At 29.5% G+C, this 20,566-nt stretch overlaps 1 protein-coding gene across 5 annotated transcripts in view; it reads right to left on the minus strand.

The window, feature by feature from the left end:
* Window positions 1-6,755: 6,755 nt before the first annotated feature.
* Window positions 6,756-20,566, minus strand: part of LOC142324220 (uncharacterized) — a 62,329-nt gene continuing 48,518 nt past the window's right edge. For 3 of the 5 annotated variants that reach the window (XM_075365033.1, XM_075365036.1, XM_075365035.1), the window contains one exon: window positions 6,757-8,673. In XM_075365033.1, the coding sequence (XP_075221148.1) occupies window positions 8,569-8,673 (105 nt within the window). In that variant the 3' untranslated portion in view covers window positions 6,757-8,568. Of the gene's footprint in view, window positions 8,674-13,193; window positions 13,265-20,566 lie in introns of all 5 variants that reach the window. The other 2 variants (XM_075365037.1, XM_075365032.1) reach the window with 2 other exon arrangements.

The raw sequence follows: 20,566 nt of genomic DNA on the forward strand, positions 1-20,566 counted from the left end.
ATGAAGAAAGTAAAAGGAACTATCGGCAATTAAGAAATGCTGTAAACAGGAAGTGCGAACTGGCGAAAGAAGAGTGGATTAAAGAAAAGTGTTCAGAAGTGGAAAGAGAAATGAACATTGGTAAAATAGACGGAGCATACAGGAAAGTTAAGGAAAATTTTGGGGTATATAAATTAACATCTAATAATGTGTTAAACAAAGATGGTACACCAATATGTAATACGAAAGGTAAAGTTGATAGATGGGTGGAATATATTGAAGAGTTATAAGGAGGAAATGAATTAGAAAATAGTGTTATAGAGGAAGAAGAGGAAGTTGACGAGGATGAAATGGGAGAAACAATACTGAGATCTGAATTTAAGAGAGCATTAAAAGATTTAAATGTATTTTATTATTTAAGTATTTTATTACACAAGTTTTTTAATGTAGTTGTCAACTAAAATAATTCTTTTATTGTAATCATTACATAACATATTATATAGATCACATACAGGATGGATATATATGATACTCTATGAACTCGTCATTGCAAATCAGCTGATTTCAAAGTTGAGAGTTCTAAGATTCAAATCCTAGTAAAGGGAATTACTTTACATGGATTTCAATTAACCACACATCTCAGGAATGTTTAACTTGAGACTTACAAGACTACACTTCATTTACACTCATAAATATCCTCTGAAGTAATACCTTACGGTGGTTTGGGAGGCTAAACAGAAAAAAGAAAGCGATATGATATTCCACAGATTAAAAAAAATTGTTCCAACATTTACCTGGATATATTAAGAGAAATCACAGTAAAACTTAATTAATTAGACCAGTATTACAATGTAACAAAATTAAGTGATAGGTGTAAGATATAATAAGTGATAAAATAATAATTTTAAATAAAGAAGAAATCATTACTTGATTTCATGTCTGAACACAGGTATTGTCCAATATTTCACTAAAGTTTGATCAATATTTGTAATCATCTATAATCGTTCTCTGTTGCAAAATGATTTTGTGTATCTTCTCGTACTTTGATACTGTGTTCATCATTTTACAAACAGAGGTTGGACTGCTTCAGTCTTACCTCTGTTTATTTATAACAGTTCAGACTTGTTTTCCTTCTTCACGGGTTACTTTACTAGTTTGAAGATCCATCTGAACATCTATGCGTAAGATTAACATGATTATCCACACAGTTGTCTGGTAAACTGTACTTTATCGTGTCTAAAACATGATAAACCATCTAGTTTAACCATACAGTTTTAACCATCTAGTAAATTGTAACATGACATTGATTTCCAACTACCTGCACAACATACTGTTGTCTACTAACATACCTACCTTGAGGTTTTGGGGTGTTCCAAATTGCAGATTTAACATAGCCCTCCAGGTTGCTGTATTATCGTATCTGACTGAGTTTACATGGTGGTACCAACATCATGATTTTTTAATAAGTATTGGCAGACAAAGCAAGGTATTGGTCCCCTACACTAAAGATACGTTGATAATAGTTAGATTATTAAATTAAAGAAATAACATGATCTAAGCTGTAAATACAGACAAAATAAAATAATTCATTTCTTGACAAATAACTGGATTGATTCAATATTAATTTCACTAGAGTTCAAAAACAAAAAAAAAAAAAAAAAACTTTAATTTAACCTAATAATAAACAGTTAATTAAAAAAAAAGACTTTTTACAGATAAAGAAAAAAATAACTGCAAACAAATTACGATCGTTTCACATGTTGTTCGTTGCATTGTGAAATGACTGAAATATAGTTCTAAACGCTGTATTTTAATAATGAAAATTTCCAACTTGCTTCCCTCTCCACAATAGATGTTTGAGACCAAAATACTCAATTTTTATCATGATGTTTTAATATTCTGAAAAGAGTCTGGAACAATAAAACAATGAAAAATATGCACTCTTATTTCCATTTTTTTTCTTTTCATCCTGTCTTTTGGGTTATGCAGAAGCAATTTGGCAGGATTTTATGGCCGGTACCCTTCCTGATGACAACCTTTAGGGCAATTGAAGTTTGTAAAGTTGCACTGCATGAAAAATTGCTTATACCCAGATATACTCCCACATTATCAGGTGCTCCTTTCCCACGTCTAACCTCTGAGAATGCCAAATGGCTTCTTCTGCTTATAATTTTCCATTAAATAAGTTACAAAAAAAAAAAAAAAAAATTTGTTATGATTTTGTCACTTAAAATTCGAACTTTTCATCTAGAATTCATTGATTTTATGTTATTATTAACTGGCATCAAGTAGGCAGAACAGAGGCAGGATCATGGCAAAGACTTTATGAGAATGTGCGACAACATTTTTTAATCATAGATTTTTCTTGAGAGTTAATAAAATAAACTGCGGAAGAATGCAGGGTTAACTGAACCTTACAACCCTCAATGTAATAAGGATAAAATCAAAACCTAAACCGACAACGATTGTTAACGTCTATATGCCTACAAGCGCCCATGATGATGATGAGGTAGAGTGTGTATATGAAGAGATTGATGAAGCAATTAAACACATAAAAGGAGATGAAAATTTAATAATAGTTGGAGATTGGAATGCAAGCATTGGAAAAGGCAAGGAAGGAAATATAGTGGGTGAATACGGGCTGGGCAAAAGGAATGAAAGAGGGGACTGACTTATAGAGTTTTGCATGAAGTATAATTTAGTAATTGCCAACACCCAATTTAAAAATCATTTTAGAAGAATATACACTTGGAAAAAGCCAGGCGATACTGCAAGGTATCAGATAGATTATGGTCTCCCGCAACAGTCAGCATCCACCTCAGCCGCCGCCCTTTTCGAGACTCGAATAAGTAGAGTTCGCTGTTTTCTATATTCTCTGTACCGGACAGTGTAGAGATCTTTCATAGAGTAGTAATACGCCCGCGACGCCAGTCTCCTAAAGCGATAACATTCTTTTCTCTTCATGGCCTCTTCCAACTATCTTTTGGGGAGTAGTCTGGAACAGACTTCTCGAAGGAAGTCCACAAGGTGAGCGGCCTTCTACTCCGCACAGGTGACCTCTGGAATGCCTCGAGCAGTATTTATTATTAAAGTCAAAATAAATTATTAATCACTGATAAGAAACAATTTAATTTAAATGTTCAAACAAAACAAGTTGTTTACTGCCGATGCAGTAAACAAATAAACATCTCTTTCTTATTAAAACTATACTATAGTAACATACTATATACAATAAAATATATAAAAAAAGATTGTATCCTATGTGTAACAGGTCCAATCGCAAAAATCACAGCAACATGTTATAGTCCATCATCCAAATAATCTTAATACGTAAAACAATCCTTTTTAACAAACATAAAACCGTATCACAAATTGTACTATCGCAGGGCAGAACAAAACACAACCTCAAGTCTTCAGTCAACCTCATGGTATATTATATGTTTTAAAAAAAGTTTGCATTGTAATTATTTTCATCTTATTTCTATCGTAAAAAGCATCGTATTTATATATTTATATTTATCATATTTATTCTCCTTTTTCGATATTTCTGAATACTCAGCCCAGAGATAGGAAACTATGCCCGGTCATAGGAAATACAATCTGCAGCTTTGCAATATGGGGTGGTGCTATTTATAACCGATTACCTATCATAGTTGTCAAAATAGAATTGTTATTTTGTTCTCTACACCCATCACTTATAAGGCGAACAGTGCCCTAGGGTTCAAGGTTAGTGGCATTCAAACAATCAAAAAGAAGGATGAGATGTCATCAGATCTTTTACTGTATTCATTTTCTGTCCAAACACAGGCTGTTGCATTTTATTTTGTAAGCTTAGATTTCGAGTTGAGTGTCCTTTAACGAAACAAACTTTGTTGAAATATAGCTGTCTACTGTAATAACTAGACTGGTCGGGTAGGTTGGGAAGAGGTTGATCTTTTTTACAGTCAAAGGAAAGGATAACAATCTTTTTGAAGATTAAAATTTCATAAATAAAATGAAAAACAAATATTTTAACTCGCAACACTACTACCTGAACAACAGGCTTGCTGAAAACAGCTGATGTCATGTGATCAAAGTCGAAGCCTCTCATTGGTTGGCGAAGAGAACATCAGTTTTTCAGCCAGACATTAAGGAGAATGTGAGTTTTTTGACGGTAACCCAGATTTTATATTCATTATTAAATAGGATAGTGTTTGTTTTGCTTTATATTGACGTTAAAGAAATGTAGATTTCAACATAGAATACAAGAATCCATTAAAATATAATTTTCAGAAAAGGATGAAGAATATGAGTTTTGCAGTTCGGCCCCTCAATTTTAAGCTGCAATAACAAAAAATGTTTTATAATTTTTCCTAGATGTTTGTGTATATATTTCACAGCGATACCTCAGAATTGGTTTGATCAGTCAAGTTGAAGTTCAAAACAAATGAACTGAGTGCTTGGTTGCCGGCTTTTTTAACATGCATAAAAGCCTGAAAGCAAACATTTATTTATTTACTTCATGCAATTTAGCAGCATAAATGATTCCTTTGCTTACATAATACTGATCTGTTAATATCTCAAGAAAGAGCTTTTTACGTTATCTTACAATTCTATATATGTTTTCAATATTATATATTTGCCTTTATACCTATATTTTTATCAATTATTATTGCAATTCGCGAGTGTGACCTTTGAAAAGTTGAAACAGGCCTATGGGGAACATTGCTTATCAAGAGCACAAGTTTTCAGCTGGCACAAATCATTTTTGGAAGGCCGAGAACACGTTGAAGATCAACCTCGCTCAGGGAGACCTTAAACTTCAAAATCTGACGAAAACGTTGAGCGTGTGTAGGTTCTTGTGAGATCAGACCGTCGTTTAACTATAAGGATGATGAGTGAACAGATAAATTTAGACTCTTTCACCGTACATCAAATTTTGACAGACGATTTGGACATGCGAAATCGGTGCCAAAAAAACCTCACAACGGGACAGAAGAACAATCGAAGAAACGTGTGCGTTAATCTTCTTGAGAGGATTGACAATGACCAAGAATTCTTCAATCGTGTGACCACAGGTGATGAATCCTGGATATTTGAGTACGATCCTGAAACAAAGCGAAGAGTGGCACACTCCGTCATCTCCTTGACCGAAAAGATGTCGAATGAGCAAATCAAATAGAAATAGAAGTTTGAAATAGAAGTTTCACACACAGTACGGCGGATATATCTATTACGTAATACCAATTTAATTTCTTGACTAATCATCATAATAAAAGCTTAGTATATAATGTTACTGTGAAAAATCAATATATGGCACATATCGATATTCTCCGTTGAATGTCGACACATACCAAATAAGTCAGTGAAATATTTGTTTATTCAGACTTTCGCCGGTATATGTCGACAAACACAGTTAACCTATGGTGAGGGTCGAAACGATAATAATTAAAAAAACAATCATCTAATACCAACCTCTAAGGTAAATAATTTTTTATGAGAAACCTTTCTAAAAAAAAAAGTTTAAATTTAAGCAAAACATACCTACGCTCGCTAAACTCGTCTAATTAACGTTAAATATAAAAATTATATATGTTAATTTCTAATATTGGAGGCGATTAATCAAATTCACCTCATTTATAAAAAAAATTAATCAAATTTTCCACATTTTATAATTTGGAAGGGCCAATCAGGATATAAAGAATATGCTAAGTGCATTGATGAACGATAATGTTCAAAAATGCTCAATTTTTTTTAAATATCTTTATTCAACTTCTACCATCAGTGCATACTGAATGCGGTGAATTTGATTAATCGCCTCCAGAGTGTTAGAGAATATCATATATAATTTGTGTATTTAACACGAGGTTAGCGAGTATAGCTTATGTCTTCTTTCTTTTTCCTGTTTAGCCTCCAGTAATTACCTTTCAGATAATACGTCAGAGAATGAATGAGGATATTTACACTCATATGAGTGTAAATGAAGTGTAGTCTTGTACAGTCTCAGTTCGGCCATTACTGAGATGTATGGTTAATTGAAACCCAACCACCAAAGAACACCGGTATCCACGATCTAGTATTCAAATCCATGTAAAAATAACTGACTTTACAAGGACTTGAACACAGGAACTCTCGACTTCCAACTCAACTGATTTGGAAAGACGCGTTCACCACTCAGTGGGTTACACAGCTTATGTCTGGCTTATTTTTAACTTCCTTTTTTTACGACCTTTTTTTTTGTCTTCAGTCATTTGACTGGTTTGATGCAGCTCTCCAAGATTCCCTATCTAGTGCTAGTCGTTTCATTTCAGTATACCCTCTACATCCTACATCCCCAACAATTTGTTTTACATACTCCAAACGTGGCCTGCCTACACAATTATTCCCTTCTACCTGTCCTTCCAATATTAAAGCGACTATTCCAGGATGCCTTAGTATGTGGCCTATAAGTCTGTCTCTTCTTTTAACTATATTTTTCCAAATGCTACTTTCTTCATCTATTTGCCGCAATACCTCTTCATTTGTCACTTTATCCACCCATCTGATTTTTAACATTCTCCTATAGCACCACATTTCAAAAGCTTCTAATCTTTTCTTCTCAGATACTCCGATTGTCCAAGTTTCACTTCCATATAAAGCGACACTCCAAACATACACTTTCAAAAATCTTTTCCTGACATTTAAATTCATTTTTGATGTACACAAATTATATTTCTTACTGAAGCTCATATAATGTTAAAAAACAAAAAACAATCAGAGAATTAAAATATATATATATATATTAAAATCAGGGGCACTTATACACTTAACATTCGATTAGTAAATTATTATTTATACATTTTACATAATTACATTTATAATAATATGCATATACATAAAATTACATCTGCCCATAATATTCTAAAGCTGCCATTAGCAACCTAATTGGTGTGTCATTTTGCAGTGAACCAAGCTTATTCATGCTAGTTCAAAAAGAGTGTGATGTATATAAGTTATATCACAATTGAGAATAACAAATGTAGGTATATTTTGTCAGCAATAAACAAATAATATTTAACTTTTCTGTCACCTTTATTTATTAATTTATTTAATAACAAAATACATTAAAATATATAATACAAAATTCAATACAATACAAGCATTATACATTTTTAAAAGAAATATAGTTTTGTTGATTCATTTAAAATAAAAAAGTATTAATGTTATTTTACAAATTTATTTTAGTTTCAGCAGCAAAGGTTTTTAAGACCTTGTTGTTAGTAAAAACATTAATTTAACTATAGTAATAAATCTAGTAGATACAGTAAAGAGAAACCTTGAAAATGCAATACTTAGTTCATGAGCTCAACAAAATTATAGCAGCTAATTACAATTTTAATTACTGGATTTAAATATTGGATGTTTTGAAGAAAAAAAAACAAGGAGATAAATTAGTTATGTAAACATACAAATGATGGTGTATATATATATATATAGACAACTCATTCACCTGTAGTGAGACTAGGTCCTGAGTTACAACTCTAGATGTGATCTAGTGAGGTGTGATTTGATGATAAATGAAGCTATGAAGTTTGTTTAGATTCAGTTCACCAGACAATTTTCTCATGTTTGTTCCACATATAGCCAACAGCTATATGTGGAACAATCTGTGGAGGCTCAATCTGACTTTTGTAAAAGTTACTTTGAAGAAAATTTAGAAAGTCTGATCTTAAATGTTACACCCAAATGTGATAATAAATAAATAAATAAATATATTTATATATTATATAATTGATTAATGTGTATATATACATACATCAATTTTAATCATAAGATTGGAATACGTTTTCATTCTCTTGACTGAACAAAATATTTGTTCTGAAAGTTTTAAAATATTTTAATTTTATTAACAAACAATTTTAAAAAAATGAAATGTAAAAAGCTTAAAATTAATGTGTAAATGTAAACAAAGAAGAATTTATTAAATAAAAAAATATCATTAAAGATGGGCATGGACCCAAAAACATTTTTTATATATGTGTATATATATGAGTTAAGAAATGAACTGCATGTAATCCAAAATTTACAATTTACAAATAAAGTAATAACAATGAAAAATACAGTAGGATGCCAATTTTCCAGATGTTCAACTAACTGGACTACTTAAATCCAAACTAGGCAATTTAAAAAAAAAAAACAATACATTATTTGAAAAAATAAATCTTTGCTTCAATGTAAATTATTTTTATTGATAATTATTTTACTGAGTTTTTCAATTGACGTTTTTGTATTCATTTAGCAAAAACATAGATACCAGCCTCTGTAAAAATAATTATAAAAGCAAATTTCTACACATTGTACCGTATTACTATATCTCTTTTTTCTTACATTGTACATATGTTCCAAATTTCTTCTTAATTTTACGGAAATACATTTACTTTTTTATTTTTTTTACTTAGTGTCTTACCTATTAAACATTAAAATGATATCTGCAGTATATATGATGAAACTTTTTTAAATTGTCCTTTACAATTATCCAAATTTGGTCTTGCAAAGGTCCATCTGAATAATTGGTGTTCCACTCTATGTAAAATCTAATACCCTTACCACTTTATTTTCATCTTTTCAATTTTATGATTTAACTAAGTCAGTCTCTTCAATTGCTAACGGATCTTTTCCAATATCACCATTACTAATATCAAGCACTTTCTCTTCCAGTTGTAGTAAATTTACTTGCTGTAATAAAAAGCAAAACATGAATGTTATAAAGTAAATATGTTTATGATTTTTTGTAAAATTTATTAAATAAAAATAAATTGTATATCTAATTTGCTTACTATTATTATTCGGTGACTTTAATATGCCAAGTTTCGCTAAACGTTATCAAAAAATGCTGCTACTCATCTTACTGACATTAGTGTAAATATTGCTTATGGTGAAATTTTTCATTTATCACAAACATCATCACAGATAACGTTATCTAAGATTTTGAATTCTATCTTATTTCTCATAAATACTTACCAAATTATAAAAAAACTCATTTTGTAATATACACCAATTACTTAATGAGAGTTTGATCGTAAATAATAATTATTTTTTATATCGCCACATAAGCATGAAGCTCATGTGTGAAACATAGAAACGGAATTTTACAGGATATGAAAAATATCTCACCTGACTGAGATTTGATATTGATCATGATATAGAAATCTTTGCTTAGGAATTGCAACTATGTATTAATAAATAATATTGTTGATAGTCACATGACTATCAAAATATTGATAGTCATGACTATTCAATATTTTTAGTCACATGACTATAATATTTTTGGTACATACCAAAAATATTCATAAAAATATGTAATTTTCAAAGCGGTTCTCTAGTGAACTCATTATCACAATTTTTAATAAGAAAAACTTCCATAGGTTTCAAAAACAATATGGATCTACTTATTATCAAAAATTATTTAAGAACAAAGTATATTCTTAGTCATAAAGATTTATTATATACTATTATATAAAAAGGAAGAGGGTTTTTGTTTGTTCGAGATACACAAAAAAAACTACTCGATCAATGAAACCAGATTTTTACCCACATTTCTCAGCATAACTAAGAAGATTTTAGATATTATACCAATCTCAAAAAAAAATATATATATATGAGTATATAAGTATATGATTTGCCGGTTGAAACACAAACTCTAATGAATTGAATTAGAGTTTGAATTTAATTAAACTGTGAGTTTCTATCACTGTGTGAGTTAGGTTTGAACTGAATTATTCGTATCATTCAACTAAATAATATTACAAAAATAATAAGAATAATATTAAATAAATTTAAAAAATTTCTGTTTAACAATAATAATGGGCTTTCCGTGGGGACTGCGTGTGAGGCTAGAGTGGTGAGATATATGAGCGCACCTCGTGGGAGGCTAGACCAATCATTACCATCAACTGGTAACAAATGGGATGTCCCTGAGGTACTGTTTTGGGAGGGCAGAGTTGTGTTCTTATAATATGTCTGCAAACAATCATTTGATTTTCAAATGGGGTATTTGTTAGAAGGTTAAAGGCTAACTTTTGCATGCACAAAGTACACTCAAAATCTAACAGAACACAATTATTTAGAAATGTATATATATATATAAATTTTTTGTTTTAAACAATTCTTTTAAGAATTATACTCCTCTGCACTATATGTAAATATATTTATTTAATTAGATTAACCAAAGTACAGAATAAATAAAGTAGAATAACTTACCTTATTCCACTATATATGCAAATATTCACCTCAAATTATATTACAAACTTCGTAAAATATAATAACATATCATGCATTTATTTATTTTATTTCAAATTTAAAACCTTTAATCCTTTTATTTTTATTTTAAACTTATTCGGTTAAATTAAAAATTAAACAAAATTTAAAATATGAAAAATTAAAATTAACATTTAAACATTTTAACATATCTAAAAATATGACATCAAGGCATAAAATCAAATTAAAATTAAAAAAATAATTTTAAGTAAAGCAATTAATTATGCATGTTGTCCATTTAACTGAACTTACTTCACCAACTACTTTACTAATTACTACTTTCTTTAATTTTTAATTTAACTGAATAAGTTTAAAAAAAAGATTAAAGGTTTTAAATTTTAAATAAAATAAATAAATGCATGATATGTTATATTTTACGAAGTTTGTAATGTAATTTGAGATGAATATATAATGCAGCTGTAGTATAATAAGTTAAGTCATCCTACTTTATTTATTCTGTACTTTGGTTGATTAAATAAATAAAAAATAATATATATATATATTATTGTCTGTTTGTTAATGCATCATGCAAGAACCAGAGAACCAACTGACCAATTACTTTTAAATTTGCAGGAAGGTTATCTCAGAGAAGGTTTTAATCCATCAACAGAGGCCCTAACTCCTTTGAAGATTAAGATATTAAAAATATTCATTATTTCTTCGCCCCCAAGGTGGGTGAAGTTGTAAATTAAACATATTCATTGAGAAAAAAATAGATTAATCCTTTTACCTTACAAGAATATGGGAATTTTATGCAGAAGTTAAAAAAACTTTTAAATTACTATTTTTGAATATATACTTTTTATAACATTATAATACTATACAAATATAAAACCTTCTACACTATCATACTTTTGAAATTGCACTATCGATAACTAAAAACGAACGTTTACACTGATAACATTTTGCATCAGGTGTTTCTCAGTATGATTACTTTAGCGTTGCTGCATTAGCTCTGCAGGGCACTAACTTCAAATATCTTTTGTAATAATATGGTAAATATGATAGTTAACTTTTCCTAATGTAAATACATAATTAATTTCATTTCATTAATAAAATTATGTCACAACTGTTTTTAATCTGTATCAGGTCAAGTTTTAATTACTGATCTGATAAATATTCAAATATGACAAGTGAATACAATTAACAACCGATTACCCAGAGTTTATTAAAATGAGAACAAGTTAAACTTAAACAACTTATCGACAAGTTAAAATACATGTATTTCAGATATCACTGAAGTTTAAAAACAACATTTTGCCCTCACACTTGTCTACTGTAGCAATCCAGTCATCTAGCCGCTTTGCGCAAAGTGTGAGTTTTACACAGTTAATAAATTAGGATGTAGTAACAATAGTAGTGAAAGAGGGTTGACTAAATGCGTCTTTATAGCAGCGGAATCTGCACATTCATTACCCAGAATCCCCTCATGGCTAGAGATCCAACAGAAACTCACTTGTGTGTCGTGATGGTTCAACTCAGCGATTGCACTGTAAATTTCGATGACGATAGGATGTCTGCTTTGTCTATGAAATTCCAGCCACCCGAAGGGCTTGTACCGAATAGTTGAAGACGATTCCACAACGTGATTTCTCCAGAAAGTTTGACAGGCTCTACTGGCATTGCAACGAGTATAACTAAAGAAGGGTTCTGTGTACATGGCTGATGTTAGTTGTTCTTTTTCTTGGGGATATTACCGATAATGAGCATGATAAGGGACAGGATTTACAGCCTCCTGTTCAAATAAGTAAAAGACCTTGAATATCTGTTGCCAAAAAAAAGAGACAAAACATTGGGTTTAGAATGGTTGACATACGATGTTACCACAAAGCTTTGTAATGCTCAAATATTTACTGGAACTCCAGGAATAAACTTTCCAATTGATGACCCTAACAATATATTATTCAATGTATTCATTATTTAGATTTTTTACGAATAAATTAGTTGATATTCTATGAAGCAGACTAATCTTCATGTCAAAAATTTCTTTAAAAAAAAATACTAACCGGTTTTTGAGGTTTCACCTGTGGAAAAAGACTGATAATTATAAGATGCTTTTATTTGCAGCTGTATATATGCTATCAGCAATTGTTTGGAAGCCAAAAATTCAAATTTATGACACAAATCCCTTTTTACAACTCTTGGATTTGAAAAAAAATTATCCCATAAGAGCCAAACTTCTGTCACATTTCCTCCACCTTACTGATGATAATAATACTTAACCATCTCCAAAAAATAAAACCTGTTATCTTGTTAACAGATTCAGAGAAGTATATACACATGAAAAAATTTAGCGATTGATTAAAGTTTACTGGAAAGGTAGGCTGAACTAGTTTAGTAAAATAAAAACGGTACCCTTTGGCATTAAGACGTATGCTAATTCAATCAGAAACTGGTTATATACAAAACTTGATAGTTTATGTAGGTGCATTATATGGTTAGAACTGTAAATTTCCTTACACAAATTTGGATATATGAATATAATTGTTTATAATCTAATATATAAAGAATATTTATTATAAAAAAGTTTATTATAGGTTTTAAATTTTTATATAATTCAACTACCATTTCATACACATAATCATTTTGATTTACATTAAACATAAACTTCTTTTTAAAAGAGGATTTCTTTCGTTTTCTAAATTTTCTTTCCGATATACCAATTCAAAAGCAATATTATGCAATATATTTGACGCTGTGTTTTTATATTGAAAATTATGTATAGTAAACTTGGACAATTTTTCCATGTTCAATATAATTTATATTTAGTTTTATTTTTACATTTAAGTTTATAATCAATAACGTTTACAGTTTCATGTAATTTTGAATATAACAATGTAAGATATTCAGATATATTGTATGTAGAATCATCATATTTTTCTAAAATATCTGCAATCTGTAAACATGAGATCATTTTAATATATAATTATGGTACTCACGTATTAACGCCACCGCAGCTATAGCTTTATTTAAAAACAAAGTAGTCAATCAGATTTCGGTGGAAAATGGGCTGAAACAGATTCAAAACAGAATATAAATGGTTATTTATATTTATTTATTTTATAAATATAATTTAACCAAACTTAACCTACGCTCGCTAACCTTGACTTAATTAACACCCTAATTTTTTTAATAAATTCAGTAATTACAATTATTTATTATTTAAATAATCAAATTGCAATAATTACTGAATTTATTAAATAAATACTCAAAAAATTACGATGTTAATTAGTCAAGGTTAGCGAGCGTAGATTAAGTTTGATTAAATTATATTTATAAAATAAATATTTATTTATATTAAACTCTATTTTCGGCCCATTTTCCACCGAAATCCGATTGACTACTTTGTTTTTAAATAAAGCTATAGCTGTGGTGGTGTTAATACTAAGTACCTATAATTACTGTTGTAATAAGTAAATTACAAAATCATTTTTGAACTATAAATGAGGTTTATAAATAATTTATGTTTTACATACAGTTGAAATTACAATAAAATAGTTCATATTAAACAATGAATGGTAATAAATATTTGTTGCATATATCAACTACAACACTGATCTCAGCCGGAATTCCGGCTGCTGTGGAAATGTCTAAAGTCACTGGTCAAACTGTGAAATCATAAGAGGAATGTAATAAGAGAATGTCTTATGAATGTCATAAATGGTTTGTGATAATTTAATACTATCAATAGCTTCCTGGATATCCCCAAGTTTTATATTAAATGTAATAAAATTTAATAGATTTTTTCATCAAAAATTTTAAGTTATATCAAGATGCATATATCTGAGTGTAACACTCGGTTACAAGCAAAATTAAAAGAACTTGAAAATATCGAGGATTGATTACATCAAATCGAAAAAGAAAACAACTGTGCATGAATATTCAAATCATATGTTTGAAAATGATAGATTAAACAATAAAGCAGAGACATAAAACTATGGCAGTACCATTTACACACGATAATGAAGATAATTGTATTGTAATTATAGATACAACCAGACGATTCGTATATTATTCTATGATTCTTTTAAATTAAAAAAAAGATCCCGATTATGAAATCCTATATCGAAAAGTAAAAGAGCCAAACAGTATTAAATTTTTCAATTATGCATGCCATGATCTTAAATTTAAAAGGAAAGGCAATCATTTTGATACAGCAATCGACATTGATAGTTTAAAACAAGAATTAGATGATTTAATATATTATTATTTTTAGAAGGGGAATGTCCATTAAAGCTGATTTCATTCAAAAAAATTAATTGAGTTTTATAATAGAAAAGCCGCAATCAGGATTCCGCAATCGATTATTATTCAGAAACTTTGGCTACTCAGAATTCCGATGAGTCAAACACTATATATGAAGTTAGTCTAAAATGTAATAAAAATCAATTAGATTTACTAATTTCTGGTACATATAAAAGTTAGATATTATATGAAAAAAACGTTTAATAAGTTGCAAATCACAGCAACAGTAAAAGAAGAATGTTAAGGTGAGTCAATCTAAAGAACTATTATTACATTAAATCTCATCGGCCCTTTTTTTAATGCGACAAAGTTATATCATGATGAAGGGAAACAGTTTGATAATTTGTTACAAAAAAAAACAATCTAAAGAATTAAATGAATCCTGGATCGGCTTTTTATGAGATTACGGGTGATAATAAAATAAAACTATTACAATTACTACTGGTACACGTATGTTTATAAAATATTATTATTACTCGATATTGCTTCATGGCTATCAAAAGAGTTTTATGATAAATGTGATATGAAAGATTATTTCATCAAAGACTTTCATATCAAAACGATAATATTTAGCTGCATTCAAAGTTGTAATATATAGAAAATAATAGACTTGGAGATGAGAATTTAAAACGCAAGTTGCAAATTAACCAAATGGTAATGTAAAAATCCATGCCCACACCATATTTGTCATCACACATTTCCCACATGATGAAAGTGATAATTGCCTTGTAATTTTAAATAAACAAAAAGCTAATGATGAGTATAAATATTATGCTATTCACGTTTGCTACACTGAACACGTTCACATTCAACGTCGGGTTCAATATAGCATTATAGAGTTTGTTCAGCATTTACTGTTTTTTCCGGTTTTATATGAAATTATTTTAGCCTTGCAAATCTGAAGGAACATATACTATAAAGAAGATTATTTTAAAAACTGATAATGAAATAGGTTTGAGGTGAACTGACATTAGCGAATTCTACTAGCGCAAGTATCTCGGGAACGGTTGGACCTAGATGCATGAAACTAGGACCTATTGTTCTGGAAAGTACTCTTTTAAACCGTTAAGGTTTTCAAAATCGCATCAAAGATTGTGTAGGACGCACCCTTTTCAAGATACGCCCTTTTTTATAAATCATTATTTAATATAATAAATATCAATTTTTTATGTATAATATACATAAGATAATGTCATTAGCTATCTCAACAATAAAAAAATAAACAATCCACAACTTTTATCACATATCATCCCGCTTTCGCTTAAAGTAATGATGACAGATTTTTTCAAAACATAGTAATAAATTTAAAAGTGATTAGAACTGTTAACCTGTTGACTGCTAGATAATAAAAACATATTTTTATTTTATTTCATCATCAAATACAAAAAATATTGTAAAAAAAAGCATATCTTGAGAATGGTTGGACCTAGACGCATGAAACTAGCAGCTATTGCTCCAGGAAGTTGGAAAGTACCCACTCAGTTAACCCATTCAAAATCGTGTTAGAATTGGCCTAGGACACACCATTTTCGAGATAAGGAACTAACAATGATTTTGAAGTTTAAACTGACATTATAGACATTAAATAATAATCAATGATATATTACACAATCGCTGAAAGTAATGATGACCAAATATCATAATACAATTTGCACTTAATCATGGTGATTGCAGTTAAATGAAAGATTGGATTCGATGAGAATATAATAATAAAACAGTGGTTCCCTTTATAGTTGAGAAATCATTATTAATAGAGACGGGGGAATCCCCATGACAGCATCAAACTATTCAATGAATAAAACAATTGTTTTACTATGAATTTTTCAATAAATTAACTGTTTTAACATGTAAATTTAACGTGAACACACATTCATCATTGTGAGTAGCCGTTCTTTAATGTATCTAATAAACCCGTGAAAAGAGACCTTCAGGTTCAAACTTCATTTGATTGTTGGTTATTTACTGTAATTTTGGGGGACATCTCAAATCCATGTTTGGCTATATATTTTGCAGTAAATCCACTCTTTCAGCTCATAAATTTAACTACAAACACATGTTCATCTAAAAAACATGACATCGGGTTCAATTCCAAATAATCACTACTTTCATAGAAAGCAAAATGACAGTTGAACCCGAGGTTTCTATACTACTCATATGTCTAATAATGCCGCAGATGCTCCTAAACATCTGCCAAGAGTTAGATTATTGTTCTAGACATCTGCCAAGCTACAAAAGGTGCATACATTGAAGTTGAATAACCTATAATAAAACAGGGAGAGTTGTTTGTTCTCTTAATATACACTGTACACTTTAACACTGTACAATTAGATACTTTTAAACCAGACGCAAATGTAAATTCAGCTTAATGAATCTGCAGACAGAATTCACTAGGGATATTCTTATAAATATTATTTAAGTTGGTAATTTATAATTTATAAGCAATTTCATATAAATTAGATAATCAGTACAGTAATATGTTAACATAAGATCGCAAATTAAAGTAAATTTTAATAACATTAAAATTTTTAAAACGAAATTTTTATTGACTGAACAAATTTTAACAAATGTTACCTATGTGTAAATTCAGTAAACATTACTGAAGACAGGCTTATGCCCGAAACCCACCTGGTTGGTCTAGTGGTTAACGCGTCTTCCCAAATCATCTGATTTTGAAGTCGAGAGTTACAGCGTTAAAGTCCTAGTAAAGCCAGTTATTTTTACACGGATTTGAATACTAGATCGTGGATACCGGTGTTCTTTGGTGGTTGGGTTTCAATTAACCACACATCTCAGGAACAGTCGAACTGAGAATGTACAAGACTACACTTCATTTACACTCATACATATCATCCTCATTCATCCTCTGAAGAATTATCTAAACGGTAGTTACCAGAGGCTAAACAGGAAAAAGAAAAGAAAGAAAAAAAAAAGGCTTATGCCCGAAAGCGCTTTAATGTGAAAAAAGTAAGGTATGAATATTCTTTCATTCTGTACTTTGTGGAGTGTGTAAATAAGTTGTAAATAATAACGTTACCACAACAACTGAAGGAAAGCTGAAATCAAACAGTGGCTTTAAGAAAAAGTGGTTGCTTGCAACTGCGTTTACATATTTTTTTTTTTAAATTTCACCATTATATTAAATTGTACAATGTTTACTGATATGATTTTAATGTCTTTAAATTTGTTATTCTTTTTACACAGATGAGTCTTTGGCAGAAATATTGCGAATAATAATGATGATGATGATAATGATAACAATAATAATAATGTGATAATGATAATAATAATAATATTAATGTCAACGAAGTATAAAGTAGTCTGATAAAACTGTACGAAAGGCATTATTAAACCATGACTGTGTGTCCCTGGTTATTATAACAAACAGGATACATGCAAACTACTAGTTGCGGCTGTACTTTTGGAAGAATATTTTTATAACTTTCTGACCTCAATAAAAAGCTTAATATTAAATACTTTATTTTCAAAATATAGTCATCTTGTTCAAATTGTTTCAATGATTACAACGATGTGTTTTTCCCATAAAATATTCCTTTTGTACAAACAGAATTCCCTATGTTAAAACTGATAATTTTATTTCTAAGTCTATTTATGCTAGATGTGGAGTAAGACAAGGCATGCACTTCGGTTCTCTAATTTTCATAGTATTTATAAATGACAGTTTATTCATAAGCTACTCACATCTTTCTTTTTTTAGTTTTTTTTTCTTTTAGTATTTCTTTTAAATTACAAAAAGAAAATTGATTTCATACTCAATTTTGAAGGTTTGCAAATGCCGATATATTGTGCAACTGAATAATACAAAATAATACTGCAATACAAAAGGTATCTTCTATTAAAGACTTAGCTGTATGATTTGATAGCATAGGCCATAACAACAAAGACAACTGTAAAATTCCAGCAAGTACTTTGAAAAATTATTACACTACCAAGAAGATAAGATTTCAATTCCAAAATCTAACAACATAAACTGCAAAATTAAAAAAAAAATTATTAAATGAAAATAGACAAAATTTGCCAGAAATTAAATAACAAGATAGCAGGTGATAGCTTGAAAAATATGGAATTATGGAAAGAATCATGAAAAACCCAAGAAAATACTGAAGAACTTGCTAGAAGAGATATGGAAAACTGAAAAATCCCATGAAAATTAGAAAAATGTATTAATAGATCTACTACACAAACAAAAAGATGAAACAGAAGTAAACAACCACAAAGGGATTTTCCTCTTACCTTTGACAAATAAAATACTTTGAAAAGTACTTCAAAATAGAATTGAATTAATCATAGACTTAATAACTGGGAGAACATGAAGGATTCAGAAAAGTATGATCATATGCACAACAAAACACAACCCTTAAAACAATAATAAGGAGAAAAAATGGCAAGGCATAAAAATTAAGTAATTGTCTTCATAGATCTCAGAAAGGCATACAACTCGATCTATAGAACTTCCTTATTTAATGTTCTAGTATTTGGTAAGGATCTCAACATAATTAACATTACTAAACAGACAGACTATTCTAAACACAAAATCAGATGTAAAATTGTCAGAAGAATTAGAAATTAAAACAGAACTAAGACAAGGGAGTGGTTCAGCATCGATTACTTTTATCTGTGTACTAAAGAAAGTAATAAACTTCCAATGAGAACCAAAATATTTAGGGAAGAATTGACTTTACATTTTTTTTTACAAATTTTTAACAATGATATGCAAATTTAAGTCAGTCAAGATGAAGCTACAAAAGAGACTGCAACAGTATATAGGCTTATCAACACTGAAGGTAAGAAGTCATCAAAACAGCAAGACAGAGCTGCAGTGGCTACTAAAAAGTAAAGATGCAGACAGAAGACAGAGAAACCTTAACAAAAACTATCAAAAGGGTAATGACAAAATGTTATGTGTATGAAGCTTTATTTTATCTTAATTGCTTCAGCTGTTAACTAATTTTGTTATCTCATAAAACTTTTGATTGAAACGTTGTTGTGATCATGATTTTGTGTAAACAAATCTGTATTGAATTATTTATAACAAAATTCATAATTAAATGATAGATATAATGAAATGTTATTGTTTTCTGTAAATAGTTTTTTATAACATAGTATGATGTAAGTAATAATAGCAGTAGTAGTTAAGAGATGTACATAGGTAGTTTCCTTAAGGGTTATAAATATAACTTTTTTTTTTTTATATATATAAGAATACTTTGTAAATAATATTAAAATTTATCAAGTGATCCCTGTAAGGATTACATGGATCTCACAATCAAAAATTAAAGAAATAGTTTTTTGTAACCGATCTCAGATTTTTTTTAGCGAGTTTTACCAAATATAGTAGGTGAGCAGGCAATTTTCGGTAAACACATTAGATGGAAAATTGACGTGGAGGTTTTTCCTTTATATTGTTGTAAATATAAGTTTACGGTTATCAAGCGATGGGGTGTTTTTTTTCTACATCTAGTTGGAAATCATGGAATATTTACAGACATCAGAAGAAAACAAAATTGAAAAACTAATGGGCATATTATTGTGCAGACATGTTTAGAGCAACATATTTTTGTTCAAGTTGTTAATAGAACCTTTGAAAAGCCTGAGACTGGAAGTGTTGATTATCAGAAGAAACTGGTGAATGGATCATAGCAAATAGAAAAAAGAAGAATAGTCAAGAAAGAATTATTCTTTCTCTAGATAGAAATTTTTTATTGGGTAGAGTTACATCCTACTGCCCACAAAGTATGGTTGAAATTAAAATAAATCTGACACTCCTCTTGCAAAGTACAGTGAACTTCAAATGAAATGATACTCCTAGGCAAAACAATATATGAGAATGGCGTGCGCACGGCTTTAATAAACATTGCCTCATGTGTTTTACCCCATTTACATCACATGGCATGACTTGCCAACAGAAGACACGGTCTGAATTGCAAAACTACTTTTAAATATGAGTTGGGATTATGATACGAAACATCTTTAACTCAAGGTTGATTGTCAGTCAACCCAGGAAGCATGCTTCTAGATCAAACTTTAGCAAAAGGGAGTCATGCTAAGG

This window comes from Lycorma delicatula, chromosome 4 (assembly GCF_047948215.1).
Source record: "Lycorma delicatula isolate Av1 chromosome 4, ASM4794821v1, whole genome shotgun sequence".
Taxonomy (NCBI): domain Eukaryota; kingdom Metazoa; phylum Arthropoda; class Insecta; order Hemiptera; family Fulgoridae; genus Lycorma; species Lycorma delicatula.